This window comes from Paroedura picta, chromosome 11 (assembly GCF_049243985.1).
Source record: "Paroedura picta isolate Pp20150507F chromosome 11, Ppicta_v3.0, whole genome shotgun sequence".
Classification (NCBI taxonomy): domain Eukaryota; kingdom Metazoa; phylum Chordata; class Lepidosauria; order Squamata; family Gekkonidae; genus Paroedura; species Paroedura picta.
In genome coordinates, this window is record NC_135379.1 from 15,183,079 (window position 1) to 15,198,495 (window position 15,417).

The following is a 15,417-nucleotide window of genomic DNA, read 5'->3' on the forward strand; positions in this document are numbered from 1 at the left end:
GAATCGATCTACCTATGGAATTATAGTTAGCAACGTTTTCAACGTTGTATTAGAATTGTATTAGAACGTTGTATTAGAATTGCTGTATGAAAATGTTACGGGAAATGCTACAGAAATTGTTATCATCAGTTTTCGAAACCAATGCTATTATTGTTTTTACCCGATGTTATGAATTATACCGTGCTATTCCTATCTTCTATGTAAACCGCTCTGAGCTGCAAGGGAGGGCGGTAGAGAAATATGAGAAATAAATAAATCAAATAAATCAAAAGTAGCTTCCCGTTCTCTAATTACCCCCTTTAAAAGGAAAAAGGATCTTTACAGGGCGAAAGACACCCTCTTTTATCTGACTTTTTCCCTTTAAGGGGCTAATATCAATACGTGGAAGGTCCGTTTCAATTAGTGAAACCCAGCAGGGTTAGAAGAGTTCATTTCATCCAATGCTACTCTTAACTGGGCCACAGTATAGTGACAGATATTTGCATAGGACAGCAAATTGTTCCCCCCACCTTTTTCTAATAGTTCTATCCATTATTACACTCACGTTGGGCTTTTTTTAGTATGATTAATGGGGTTTTGCCAGTTCTTCGGTTTTATGTCTGTTACTATTAATGAGATGGCCTGGGATAAAAAGTTTTTATCTCGATAATACATTCATTTTAGTGGTGGAAAGATGCCCAAACCAGGAAAGATTTATTATGCCCTATCTTTTCCTATCCTTCTTCACCATGTGAAGCAGTGGGAATAATATTCAGCTGAATAATGTTTGACATATCAGGTGATATATTTACGCCCTAAAAGTGTAACTAACTATCTGTGGTGGGTTAGTGAAATATTTATATGGCATCATAGTTGAAAGATCTTGTCCAAACCTACTGTCAAATGTATTTGTAGTAATTCTAATTAATCTTCCTTAACTCTGAAGTCTGAAACTTTTTGGTATTCCTCAAGTCATGGCTTAGAACACACCTACTGTTCTATCCGTGAATGAAGAGCTACCATTTGCAAATGTACAGACCTTTTGCATTTTAAATACCATATTAAAGCCAATTAATTCTATTATGATGTGATCAAAGAACTCAACAGAAAGAATAAAAAAAGCGAGAACGGGGGCATTTCTGTCTTGACCCCTTTTTTCAAAGAAATATATTTGACTATATATGATTAACCTGAACCTCAGGAAATGAATCAAGTGAATTAATCATTCTAATAAATTTTTGACAAGATTCCCCTCTAATTAATATCACTTTTAAAATGCCAATTCAAATGATCAAACACTTTGCACGGTGCAAGAATTGCAAGAGACTTTATAAAAATGAATTACATTAACGGTTCTCATATTCTCTTTTAAATGTCTAGGCATGAAAACCATTCAACAAGAATATATCAATATTGTCCTATCAATTTAGTCACCTGTTCGGTGGTTAATGCTGTGAATATCATACTATGATTCAGCCAGAAGACGATGAATGTTTGGTTAGCATTGAGAAAACCATAATCTCACTGTTGTTCCCAAATCCAAGAATTTGATTAGAGACTGAAGAAAGAATTGCTATCAATGCCCTTTTTAATGTTTTATAAAACTTTGCTGTAAAGTCATACTTAGCAGGCGTTTTACAAGTCTTATGAACTTCAATAATAAATTCAACCCCATTAGCTACTATTTTTGTCTCTAGCATTCTTCTGTGTTAATCAGTGACCCTGCTGAAGTTTGTGTCATTAAGATATTCAGCAGCTTCTCTCTCCAATGATCTTTCTTCACTGTAAGGAGTTTAATTATGGAGCTTGGCCATTTTTACAATTCAGGACTGCTATCTAAATCTTTTCATTCAGCTGCAAGAAATGCCTTTTCTATTTCCAGAGAACATTAAAAAAGCCCTTCTGAATCAGACAAGTGGTCCATGCAGTCCAGCAACCCCTCTCACACTGTGGCCAATCAATTACCCTGGAGGGCCATCAAACAGTGCATGGAGTCCATGGCCTTTTCCTGATGTTGCCAGAACTGGTATTCAGAGATGTACTGCTTCTGAAGGTGGAGGCTCCTGTTAGTCTACATTTCCGCTAAGTACTGATGGGCCCATCGTCCATGAATTTGTCTTACCCCCTTCAGAAGCAACCTATCCTTTTCGACATAACCACCAGCAGTGACTTACACAATTTAATTTCTCATTTCTTTTTGTCTATCCTGAATCTACTGCCATCAGCTTGACTGGATCCCCCTGAGTACTAATGTTATGTTATATTATAGGAGAGGAAGAAAAAGTTCTATTCTCTGAGAAGAATGAATAAATCTATGCCAGTCATGCAGTGCAAGTGTGCTTTAGGATGGATTTCTCTTCTTTTTCTTAATGTTGTACCTCAGACTATGAACAATTGCTTCAGAGATAACCAGGGCCATAAATGGGGGAGGGACAGTAGAATCAGTACATTTTACTGGGTTGGGGGGATCCATAGGGGTTTCTGTCCAGGCTGCAAACCTATACCTTGATAAGAATTATTTATGCTGTTTCCAAAATACATTTATTTCATTAGATGGAATGCATAGTATAGGGCCAGGGAGGAAGCGCCCAAATTAGAAACTTGAGCCAGGCCCAGAGAAAGGATGGTTGAGGCCTAGGTATTTTTTCTATTTGCCTGCCTGGAACACAGACCTACCAATCTCTAACCCCCAGTTTTCTACACACAGGGAACTGAAGAGCTGGAGGGAAAAATGGTTTCCACATAACGCTCTAGGAATTTCACCTAGTCTTTATTGTAAAGACTATGGAGGCTAGAGGAGGCAGCCTAGAGTGTCATCTGAAAGGGAAATTCCATCCTCTTCAAACTACACCTGCCCCAGGTACGGTCCCTCAAATCTCTCAGCATTTGCCAAAGCAGCACTGGGAGCTCTACCCTAAGGTAACAGCTTTCTTCTAAGTATCAATAATCTTTATTTTCTTAAAGCAGAAATCATATTATATAGTAATAATCTGGTCACAATTAAATAGCCTGACTACTGTGTTTTAGTTTTATAGCCAATAACACTGTGCACTCAAGCATGATCTGATTGTCCTACTGAGCCAGTATTTATTATCTTTTTGCTTACAGCTAGGTAGAACAGCTTTATGCATATCTTTAAAAAAACCATATAATCGACTAATTGGGAGTTGTGCTCATTAGGTATTAACAAATTGTAAGATCATCATATGATTCGCCAGATTGTTAAAATGATAACAAATTTTCCTGACCTATCCAATCCACTTAGGGCACCATTTGATCAAAAAGAGAAGGGGAGAACTAAAGAACTCTGCTTGTTATCAATTGGTTGTTTGCAACTTTTAGGCCGGAGCTGAATCTTGGCTATCTTTGAGCCGTCTGATGCTATGAAACGTTCGCTACATGCCCTCTACATCCTCCTAGGAACAATTCCTAAACATGCAATTATGTAAAAGAGCAACAGTTTTCCTTCAGCATAATAGAAGTTGTATATCCAATTTCTGATTTCTTTTGTTTTTTAAGAAAAAAGAAATCTCAGTAACCAGTCTCTCAAATCAAAATAAATTTGTGCTTGCCTGGTTCTGTTATATACTAATTCAGCATATTTGGGTTTTGTTGTTCTTCCATAATTTGCAGCTTGTGGTACCCTGCCAAAGCCACATAAATCTATAAAACAGCTTCATATTATTAAAACACGAACAATGAGAAAGTTAACCTTTTAAGACTCAAATGGCATTATCAAGCCCCCAGATCTAAGAAATATGTTTTCTGTTACAAGAATATGGAACATTAAGATAAAACTAACAAAAAACACTAAGAATGTACCAAATGTTGTTCACCATGCATGCATACTTACACCTATAATCAGATTCTGCACTAAAAAACGACAACTGAATTTTTAGGGGAATAAACAACAGACTCTCTTTGTTGACACCACACTGCAGCCCGACACTACAGGAAAACAAACAGAATGCAGATTCACCAGGATGTCACTCTTTTCATCCCCACAGAAAAGTGCAAACACCCCCCAAATCCGATATTGTTGGGCCCTGAGGCCTTAATAAGTGTTCACACATTGCAGAAGTAGGTTGCCTCTATTGCAGGCAGATGTCTTGTGTTCTTACTGAAGGAATGTGCAACAATGAATCCGAGTAGGGGTGAGAATTGGGCCGGCTCACATCTACTTACTTTGCCCCTGGCTTCTGCGTGCCTTGGACAGAACTTCTTAAAGACCTTAGAACCCCAAACCCCGAGAATCATTTTGGCCCCGCTCTGGGAACGCTCTGCCTGAGAAAATCAGGGTCCACCAGGATCTTTAAAAATTCCAGAGGGCCTGCAAGATGGAGCTGTTCCACCAGGCCTAAGGCTGAGGCCAGGAAAGAACATCAGAAATGCTGGCCTCACTGCCTGACAAACCATCCATCCATCCATCCCGCCATGTTCTAGCTGACCCTCAGGAAGGCTCAAATTATGAGGAGGAGGCAGGTTTGTTTGAAAATGTTAATCATTTTAATGTTTTATTGTTTAATTTCTATGATTTGTGGGTGGTTTGTTGAGCCAACCAAGGAAGGGTGGAGTACAAATAATTTTTTTTCAAATTATTATTATTATATAGGTGGGGCTTGAGGTTGTCACGGATACTGACCTACTGATTCTCACTCTTATTATTCCTATTTAGTTATTTATAGCAATTAAGGAGCAGAATTCACTGCCAGAAGATGTAGTGATGGCCACAGGAACAGGCAGCTTTAAAAAAGGATTAGAGAGATTCCTGGAGGCTATGCCTGCCTTGATGACTGAGGGAAACCTCCACATTCAGAGGCACTAAACCTCTGAGTCCCCAGTACTGTTGTAGCCTGAAATAGTATTTTTTCTCCTGCTGCTACTGGAGCAGTGACAGACAACAAGACTTGCCACTGGGAAACCCCATGCCATAGCAGGAGGCCTGGCAAACCTATGTTAAAGTCTATCCATGATGTCACTGTATCCATGATGTCATCCCCCAGCTTACAACCACTGAAGAGCAGACAATGTATATATGTGTGTGGGAGCCAGTATGGGACAGGAAGTTGGCCACCATGGCAGGAACCCAGGTAAGCCTTAATAGCATACAGCCAGCCCTCTGAAGCAATGCTGTAATTCGGAGACCAGCTGTCTTTCCTGGGGAATGACTCTGGGCCCCATGACGAGGCTAGTAAGCCTCTGACCACGTGTTCTGATATCTGTGGTTACAGCTGACTGGAAAAGTCAAATATCCCTCTGCCTGACCCAAATGGTTTGCATTTTGTGAATATCCATAAATGGTTGTAAGCTATTTGATGAGGAGGGTGCCTGAAGAATTTGCATACGTGTACACAAACAGAGCCTCTTGTGGCGCAGAGTGGTAAGGCAGCCGTCTGAAAGCTTTGCCCATAAGGCTGGGAGTTCAATCCCAGCAGCCGGCTCAAGGTCGACTCAGCCTTCCATCCTTCCGAGGTCGGTAAAATGAGTACCCAGCTTGCTTGCTGGGGGGTAAACGGTAATGACTGGGGAAGGCACTGGCAAACCACCCCGTATTGAGTCTGCCATGAAAACGCTAGAGGGCATCACCCCAAGGGTCAGACATGACTCGGTGCTTGCACAGGGGATACCTTTACCTTTACCTTTACCTTTACCTTTACACAAACAGCAGACAGGCCTTAGCAGGAGCCTCTTTCTTCCTGAAAATTACCGCTTCCAAACTTGATCAACATGACTTCCTAGCTTTGATAAACTATTGGAAAGTCCCCCTCCCCACCCTCCCTACGATCTCCTCTCTGCGTCTAAGGCCTTTGACCTCCCAGGATCTGGGCTGGAACCAGAGAGTACATGGAAGACAAAACAGGAGCCTTCCACCAAGGTTCAGAAATACACAGTTTGTAGGCTGGACCCATGAGCCATTTTGAGTCCTGTCTAATTTTAAAGGAAACTGTGCCAACCCCAAAATGTGCAAGTCTTTGGAAGGCATTTGTTTTACAAGCTGTCCTGCTTGGAAGTTGTCACCATTCCTAGTTAGAACGAAGGAGAAAAGATGAGGAATGCTCTTCTCTGCCCAGCTCATTGACATTTAGAGTATTTCTTGACTGTTTGCTATTTGAAAAGCTAGATGGGCAAGGTCTGAACCCCAGAGCTTTGCAGCTTGACTGCACAATACCAGCTTGCTCACAGAAGCACACCTCTCATACCAGAAGCTATAGAAGTATGCTGTACTTATTAAATTTGGAAACTCAGCAAGGTATCCGGATTCTTACAGCTTGAGTCAATAGAAATGGAATACATATTCCAACAGCCTGGGCACAGTGGCAAGAGAGATGACAGATTATTTATTTTCCCCCTTGGCTGCCCACAAAAGTATAATTTTGCTTTCTAAAAATTGTAAATACTCCATTTGTTAATTTATAATATATATTCATCGATAAATCCTCCCCCCTTCCTCCAAGAATTTTGCATCTCTGTCTGTCTCTTTCTCCATTTAGGATTCTTACCTTGCATCTTTCAGTAAATTCCTTTTCTAGCAGAAACTTGTAGGAACTGCAAAAACCTGGGTCTAATGGTGCCCTTCCTGTATCGTAAAGGCTGAACCAACACGCTCTTGCCTTTCTGGGAGAAGTTTCAGACGAGGGGAGAAAGAGTTCCGAAAGAAGAGCAGCCCGTCTGGTTCAAAGGACGTCACGCCCATTTGGAGGCTTTTGCTTTCACTGCACAAAAGTTAAATCTGAGCACAGAAGGCAATTTCCCCCCCCCCCCCAATCCCGGAAATCAGTAAAACCCAAAACCAACGCTGAGCTCACGAGCAATGTTTCTTGCATGTGTTCTGCTAGACAGACATTGTGAGCCACGGCAAGGAAACACGTGATGTTTATAAATACAACATGCCTTGTGTTGTCATAACCTCTCAATGACAAACTGAACCTGGGGGGGAAAGGCAGGAAGAAATGCCATGGGAGAGATGAGACTCGTGTCTTTCATCAAGGCTAAGCAAAGAAGACCCGCATTCACTTCTTCCACAAAAGTCAACTATATTTATTAGAAGTAGGAGAACCAGAAAAGCACCATGTGCAACCCTTTAAATGCATTCTTAGCAACCTCAGCTGTACCAGACTTCACAACACTAACTGCTAAAATATTTGCTTTCTTTGCCAGACGAGTCTCTGATGTTGCAAGCCCAAAGTAACTGATTCAGTAGTAAATCCATCTGCTTGGATCGTTGTCCATCCTGGATTACGAAAACATTTTAAGTGCTGATCCGTGAGTTTTGCCTGGCTTCTCTTTCCTCATTCTAAACAACGGTTCTTTTTCCCGTTTAATCTTGTTCCTTTCCCCCCTGTAATTCTTTCACCCTGTTCTCTTTTTCTCACTGATCATAATTCCTTCCAGCCTCATTTCTCTCTTTATGTCCATTCGTTTGCATTTCCTCTTCCCTTTCTCTGTCTTTGGGTCTCTGCTACCTTAAATGAGTTTGCAATCTTGAGTGCTAGAAGGTAATTGTTGGTTTTCACTGGGGTGTGTGTGTGGGAGGGGCAAATAGCGTGGTTCAGCAGAGACCTCCCCCCTCTATGGACTGTGCTCACATACTGGGCAAACATACTGGGACTAATGGTAGAAGATCAGTATCACATCAACAAAACATCAAGCCATTTTCAGTGTGACCCAGAAGAGACATCATCTAACATCTGCCCCAAACTCTGTGGTTCATCCAATAAGTCTCCTATCATTTGCTAGCCTTGGCATACAGCATTTATTAGATTTTGAGTGCTGTAGGTATAATATAAGATGGTGAAAATGTTCTGGGGATTCGACACACACAAAATACTCCATGGATCTTGCAGATCAGGGGTAGTCAACCTGTGGTCCTCCAGATGTCCATGGACTACAATTCCCATGAGCCCCTGCCAGCGTTTGCTGGGAATTGTAGTCCATGAACATCTGCAGGACCACAGGTTGACTACCCCTGTTGTAGATAATTCATGGCATAGTGGTTACAGTGCTACTTTAGGATCTGGGAGACTCAGGTAAGAATCCACAGTGTGCCACAGAAGTTTACTGGGTGACTGTGGAACTTGCTAGAATTACCAACAAACTTAACCTGGAGTAGAATTCAGAATGAGCGTCAAAAGTTTTGTGGGGTACATAATCTGTTGGGATTTGCAAGGAAGTTTAATTAAAAGAGTAAAGAGCTATAACCTGGATGGGACTAGTGGGTGCATCACATCTGGAAAATTTATTGGCCCACTCAGGAATTTTTCTTAAAAAAACCCTTGGTGTTTGCAATTTCTGACAATCCATAGATCCTGGAACCAACTAGATGAGATGGTGTTCTCATGACTCCTAAACGGGATCTGATAACCATCTTCAAGTATTTGAAAGGCTGCCATATTGAGGATGGAGCAGTAATACCGCAGTAATACTATCTGGCAAATATATGGAGGGACAATGGTTTACTTTGTATGACTTGTTACTATATTTTTAATTGATGATAATATTTCTTCAGGGATGTAGCAGCAGGCAAATGACAGTACCATGGATTAGAAGGCAAAGCAAACAATTGTGCTGACATTTTGGTTGAACTGAACAGAACAAAAACCACAGAGGAATTTCTCATTAAAATATCACAAGAATCCAAGCCATATGTAGCGGTCAATCATATCTGCACAAGTTCTGGCTTTTGCTGTCTGGGTTTTTGTTCTAATTAGCCCTGCCCTCACACTCTCATTGAGACATACGATGGTCATCAGATTCATCAGCCTGGGAGTGCGGGGGCGGAATCTGTAGCATTTTTGTAAACTTGTCAGAATAGTTTATTTAATGATGGCTTCCTCCTGCATGTATTAAAAGACGTTCTTCTTGGAGGAAAGATGCACAAGGGGGTAGGAAATTCACAATCCCTGAACTACACAAATTTCTTGCATCAACTTTGAGCCTGGCACGTAGTATTCTTGCCAAAAGGAGTCTTCTCTGGCCAGTGGTTAAACTGACAGTTTTTTTTTGACCAGCAAAAAGACATGGAAGGGTTATTTCCATTCCCTTGCCACTTCTGTTTATCTGTGGCTGATTTGTTGCATTTAAAAGCATGGTGGCCCAGGAAAATAGGTCGCTATCTTTCCAAGGTGGCCAAACACTGGCTCTCCACATGTTTATGGACTTCAGCTCCAATGAGCCCCTATCATGGACGTCTGAAGAGCCACACTTTGGAAGAATTGAACCTGGCTCGCCAGATTTAGAAGTCCACACTCCTAACCACTACACCAAGCTGGGTCTCACTTGCCCAAAGCAATGCAGGCAGATCAGTGGCAGAGATGGCATCAGAAGCTCTGGAAATGGGCATCGAATGTGCTTCAGTCCCTCAGCTGAAAGAGACACACTGGCATCCAGCTTCGTGACAGGGTACTACCAAGTGGCATCAGAAAGAAACTCCTTTATTGGAGGTATCCTGGGTTTATTACCTGTTCTGAACCTGATGCGGTACTGAGATCATGTTAAAATCGCAGTTAAAATACTGTTCTATATTTGAGATTAGCAGTGCATCTGACCACTGGAGGGGGCAACGTTCTCAACAAACTGTGGTTTTCCCTATTAAAGGAAATGACACTGTGACTAGTTAAGCGGATTCTCCCCATTAGCTGAATGTTAGCTTTGGCAACACACAAGTACATCTAGTGGCTGAATAACTGTGAAAAATGAAGCTACGCAAAAGCAAATGATATAAGGATGTAAAATGTGACTGCTGGTAAGTTTTCGGGGAAGCAGCACTGTATAGTCCAATCTTGTCAAAACCTGGATGTTGAAGAAGAAGAAGAAGAAGAAGAAGAAGAAGAAGAAGAAGAAGAAGAGTTGGTTCTTATATGCCACTTTTCTCTACCCGAAGGAGTCTCAAAGTGGTTTACAATCGCCTTCCCTTTCCTCTCAGGGTCGGTACTTGGAAGGGAAATCACCAAGGAAGGCTCCATGGAGGAAAGGAATGGCAAACCACCTTTGTTTAACCGCTTATATTGAAAGCCCCTTTCTGGGGTCACTGTCAGTTGGCTGCCATGTGAATCTCTCTTTATACACCCATGCACACACACACACACAGTAAGCTTTCAATAGCAAATCAATAGAGGGAGCAATTCTAACCAGGTCTACTTAGATGTGAGCCCCATTTCATTCAATGCAAGCTGACTCCCTTGACAGAGTTCATAGCTATACAGCCAAAATCACAGTTCGTGAACAAGTTCACTGTGGGAATACGACAATCTACATCTGAACTTTAGACACAGCTTCTTTCGTTATATTATTCTTCCTGGAAGGAGATGAAACAAAGTAGGCAGAAGGGAGGGGACTTTTTAACACGTACATATAGAGCAGCTGTTTGTATTTTCTACATAAAGTTGAGCTTGCCTGCTTAGATAGAAATGGTCAGGTGGAGGGCTACATGAGAAGATCCTTTAAATCCAGCTGTTTACTCAAAGTGGGACATGGGAAGATGTGGAGTGAAGGGTGAAAAAACAAACAAGTAAGTGAAAAGATCCTACATTTACTTTCCCTTGCTTCAAAAGATTTTTAACCCCACAGACAATATGACACCATTAAGGGGACTGTCAGTCTTTCCTGATCAGAGAGTCCCTTCTGCTCAATAAAGTGGGCATTTTCGAAGGCAAAGTTTCTGGAGGGTCTTTTCAAGCTGCTGGGTCAACCCCCCTTCTGCACCACACGCTCAAAAGCCTGATGATCTACCACCGGCTTGCTGGTCAGAGGTCCAGAGAGAAAGAAAAGAGCGAATTGAACCCGTACAGGCTGGAGCAGACGTGTGACCAACACTTTCAGCTCTATGTACAGCATATTCCAAACGGAGAAAGTTTTGCTGCTGCCGTCACAAGAGGAAATCTGTTTTAAAAGCCATCCTATTTAAACCGGAGAATCTTCTCACCGACTGCTGAAAAAAGAGCCTGCTTGCCAGGCCAGACTAGAACACCAGTAGTTGCAAAAGTCATCCCACACAGAAGTGGGGGAGGCAACCCCCAACCCTCCAGTCTACTCGGTTAGTAGCACAGCCAAAAAGAGAGAGTAAGTGAAAGGCATCTCACTCGTTCTCCTTGCAGCCTCTCCGATTCCACTGCCCCCACCTCCTCCTTTTCTATGACGGGTCAACAGAACACATGCAGGTAATGGAGCTTCTCGCTATCCCGCCGCCTATTTCGGCTTCTTACCTGAAAGAAATGCTGCTTGCAGGAGAACGAGAGCCCAGCCATCTCCCCGATGGCCGCCCCGGTTTAACTCTGCTTAGCCTGTGAAAGCTAATAACATCACAGCTCCAAGAGAGAGCTTGGCTGCAGCTCAGGAAATGAATTCTCTTGGCAGAGGCGTACATTTTAACATGCCACCTGCAGTGTGACATACCTCCGCAGAGTCACTGGCGAGCCAGGGCCGGAGTCGAGAAAACCGTTCCCGGAATGCAATACCTCGCTGCCCTCCTTCGGCTGAGGTAGAAGTTACCGGCCCCTGCGACGTTAATAACTTCAGCAATGCTTTAATGCGCCCAGGCGCAAGATGCAGAGTGCCATAGCGTGTGCTCAAGCATCTCTGAAACAGATTCACAGTTATGGCTCCATATTTTTACAGGTGTTTTCCCACAAAAAAATGTGACATCTACTTCAAAGTGTTAGATGACCTACTCAGAACCAAATGGACTGCCCACTAGTAACGGGGTATTTTCTTTAACTTGTCCAGTTTAATACATTTTCTCCAAAGAGAATGCTTTTTAAAAAATAATGGATTTGGGGGGAAATTGCTAGGGAAACGGTATTTCTGTTATTTCTGATGGACGGTAAAAACATGCCATGATTTTTCTCCACAGGAATGGATTGTTGCTTCAGGAATATAAGAGCTTAGTTTGCGACCCCAAATTAAAACTTCCCTCGATGTGCAAAGAAGCAAGCCTTGGGAAACAGTTTCAACCATCAATGGTGCCCTTTAGCAGCACCAAGGAAGAACAGTATAGAGCTGACTTGGTATACAAATCTGGGAAGAACTGTTGCTAAGTTATACTAATTCAAAATTAAACGAAGTACCAGTAAAGAAGACTTCAGACTAGAACTAAACAAAGCTTTTTCTGGGCTCTAATTGGAGTTAAGCTCAGGAAAGTGGATCTGTTTACAGAACAATTAGGCAATAGCTTGGCTTTTTCTTCTAGGCCATTGCCAAGCTAAGAGTGCCTTGGAGAAGTAATGTCCCCTTTCATTATTCCTACTTTTCCTGTGGCATCTGGAAGCCACACAGCTAAGGCCAGCTAACAAGCCACCCACAGGGATAACAGTCCATCTCACTCATGGTCTTTCCTCCCTTCGCCAGTAACTATTTGGGATGCCTTGGGGAAAGTATTCGGTGTGTCATCTGATCTCAGGTGCTACAAGGACAACCTTTTCCAGGGTATCAGGGAAGTACCCTGGGGGTACCTCTCATATACATGTTGGCACACTGGCTGACTTGCCATCATGAGGACTGCCAGTTGCCATAAGCAAAGTGGGGAGAAAGCAGTAGATGCTGTCCAAGCCAGAGAAGAATCCAGGGCTGTAATTATGAACCACCAAGGCTGGAATTCTGGGGCCAGGGAATGTTTGTCTTGGAGGCGTATCTAGTGGAGATTATGCTACGTCCATGCCAATATTGGAAAGTCCAAGAAGCCTGTTTAGACTCCTCCCTTTGATACGTTCAGAAATAAATGGCAACCCAGAGTGGGTTGCCAAAGCTTGCATCCATTTTAGAACAGATGTGTGTGAAATACAAACATGTTCCATATATCAAATTTCAAGTAGTGACTGAAGAGGCTTTTAAAACTTCGTTCTGCTCTGCTGGTGAATTCTAAATTTAACTACCTTGCATCTGAGCCTCTGCAGGGCTTGGATTGCCAGTCTTAATTAACTGATAAGCAGCCGAACAGAAGTGGTGATCTAGCAGTTTGGTTTGAAAGTTGCATTTCGCTCGTATGAAAAGCAAACCTTTCATTCGCCCATTTCTATCCTGCCTTCCATCCAGTGCATTAACAGAGCAGCTAAAATGAACACAAAACAATTTCAGCCAATTAAAAAGATAAATGAGACCTGGAAAAAGAGCCATGAACAATGATGCTGAGATGAAGGTTTTCCAAGACCCCAACAACCCCTGGTAGAAAATGTTGTTATGTCTGCCCGGGACTTTTGACTCCAACATCCACAGATTTAAGTTCCTGCTTCTCTTGCCACAACATTGCTTAATCACCTTGCTAAGTATTCCTGTCCTGAGCACCCTTCTGTCCTGTCCCCACAGCATTCAGCACAACCATGTCTTCAGAACCTGTTATTTGTTTAGCTCCCCTTTTCTTCATCTCCCTGTCTGCTCTCTTTTCTTCTAGCTTCCTTCTCTTCCATTTTTCCTTTCTTTCACATCTCTCTTTCTTTGTCCGTAGCTTACTCTGCATCCTCATTCAACCCTCCAGAACATGTTCAACTTTCTTGCATCTTCTACTCCCATAAGGATGCCAGTCCCCAGGTAGGATCCCCTAGATACAGACGCTCTCATCTATCTATCTATCTATCTATCTATCTATCTATCTATCTATCTATCTATCTATCTATCTATCTATCTATCTATCTATCTATCTATCTATCTATCTATCTATCTATCTATCTATCTATCTATCTATCTATCTATCTATCTATCTATCTATCTATCTATCTATCTATCTATCTATCTATCTATCTATCTATCTATCTATCTATCTATCTCTATGGGCTCGTACAATACAAATCATTAAAACACAATCACAATACACAAAAATCTTAACAGATGGCAAAAATCCCATGGCCCTCCTTAAGACAGGAAGGCCCTTGCGAGGGCAGCATGGGGGGAAGCAAGATGTTCAGTACCAGATGTTCAAGTACCAGTGCCAAGGGGGACCCTTATCACCTGCTCTAGCACTAGCCCCAACCATAAACCTGGCAGAAGAGCTCTGTTTTGCAGGCCCTACGGAAAGCAGTAAGCTCTCTGAGGGCCTGCAGCTCCTCCAGGAGCTCATCCCACCAGGTAGGGGCCAGGACCGTAAAGGATCCAGCCCTGATTGAGACCAGGCAAGCATCCCCAGGCCAGGAACGATCAGCAAGTTGATACCTGCAGAGCGCATTGATACATTCTCCCAGAGAAAGTGGCTGACTTGAAGGCTGGACTCCATAGCATTATACTCCACTGAGGTCCATCCGTGCCCCAAATTCTGCCCACTCCTGGCTCCAAAAGTCTCCAGGTATTTCCCAACCCAGAGCTGTAGATCCCTTTAGCTTCCCTACATCCCAGAACTTCTTCCTAATCCTCACCTTCTCTCTCTGTGTACAAGCAAACAAACTGCAAAGGTACTACCCCTTTCCTCAAAGAAATTTGACTACAGATTATTTGGTTACCTCAGCAACTGAATGTTCAGTCCTTCCACATTAGCTTAGCCAATCCATACCAGACGCTTCACTGCTGTTTTTTTTTTAAATTATGGTATTTATAGCCTGCATTTCTCATGGTGAATCACCAGGGATTACATAGATTAAGTCCATATAATCAACAGGACATCCAGTAGAGTAATACAATAGGATTTGGACTGTAGCAATGTGGAACCGACCAGAAATCTAGAAACAGAACTGAAGTGGAGTGTAAATATTAAAACAATGCATTAAATGATGCAGAAATTACGCAGCAGGATTCTGAGAATAGCAACAGGCAGCATGAGCTACATACACACTACAGTACCGACTACAGTCCTTAATCCTCTACCCAAGTATCATTTTGAACCATTTTGTTCCAGTCCTACCTCCTGTTTAGAAATGCTTTCTTTAATAATTCAGTTTTCCAGTTTGTAGAAAGAAATAAAATAAAATTTTAAACAATGCATATAATCTAAATAAAATGTGGTATTTGTTCATTTCAGTGGGGCAGATGAATGTAATTCCTCTACTGAAATCAAAGTAGCTTTAAAGTATTCGATTTTACCAAGGTCAAAAATGCAAACATCATGGGGTATGATCTAACCAATCAGGTTGGCCGATAGCTCTACCTCTTATGCTAGGGCTAGTAGAGGCATTTTAAGATTCCATATACTAGCAGTCATAATATAGCAGACCCCTTAACTACAATCAAGCAATTGAATGCATATTATGGGCTCACATCTCCATCCTATTTCAGAGCATGACTTCCCACTATTCAGGTTAACCAACCTGGACTACTCGTTGACACTTGTGTTCATCAAAGTTAGCCCTAACCAGGGTTGCCTTTTGATCTGTGATTCTCACCAACATCAAAAGTTGGTTTCAAATTCCGGATCCAATGAGAACATGGGTTAGTGCTAGCAGCAGATACCCAAAGGTGCCAGAGGAACGTCCTGGGAAATGATAATCTGACATGGAATGAGTAAAGGTCTGCACAATCCCACAT

At 42.1% G+C, this 15,417-nt stretch overlaps 1 protein-coding gene across 23 annotated transcripts in view; it reads right to left on the minus strand.

The window, feature by feature from the left end:
• Positions 1–15,417, minus strand: part of KIAA1217 (KIAA1217 ortholog) — a 432,541-nt gene that overhangs the window by 64,582 nt on the left and 352,542 nt on the right. Inside the window, exon 1 of one of the 23 annotated variants that reach the window (XM_077303799.1) lies at positions 11,181–11,299. The exons of 21 other annotated variants lie outside the window; for them this stretch is intronic. In XM_077303799.1, the coding sequence (XP_077159914.1) occupies positions 11,181–11,222 (42 nt within the window). In that variant the 5' untranslated portion in view covers positions 11,223–11,299. Of the gene's footprint in view, positions 1–6,479; positions 6,728–11,180; positions 11,300–15,417 lie in introns of those variants that run through there. One more of the 23 variants, XM_077303802.1, reaches the window with a different exon arrangement.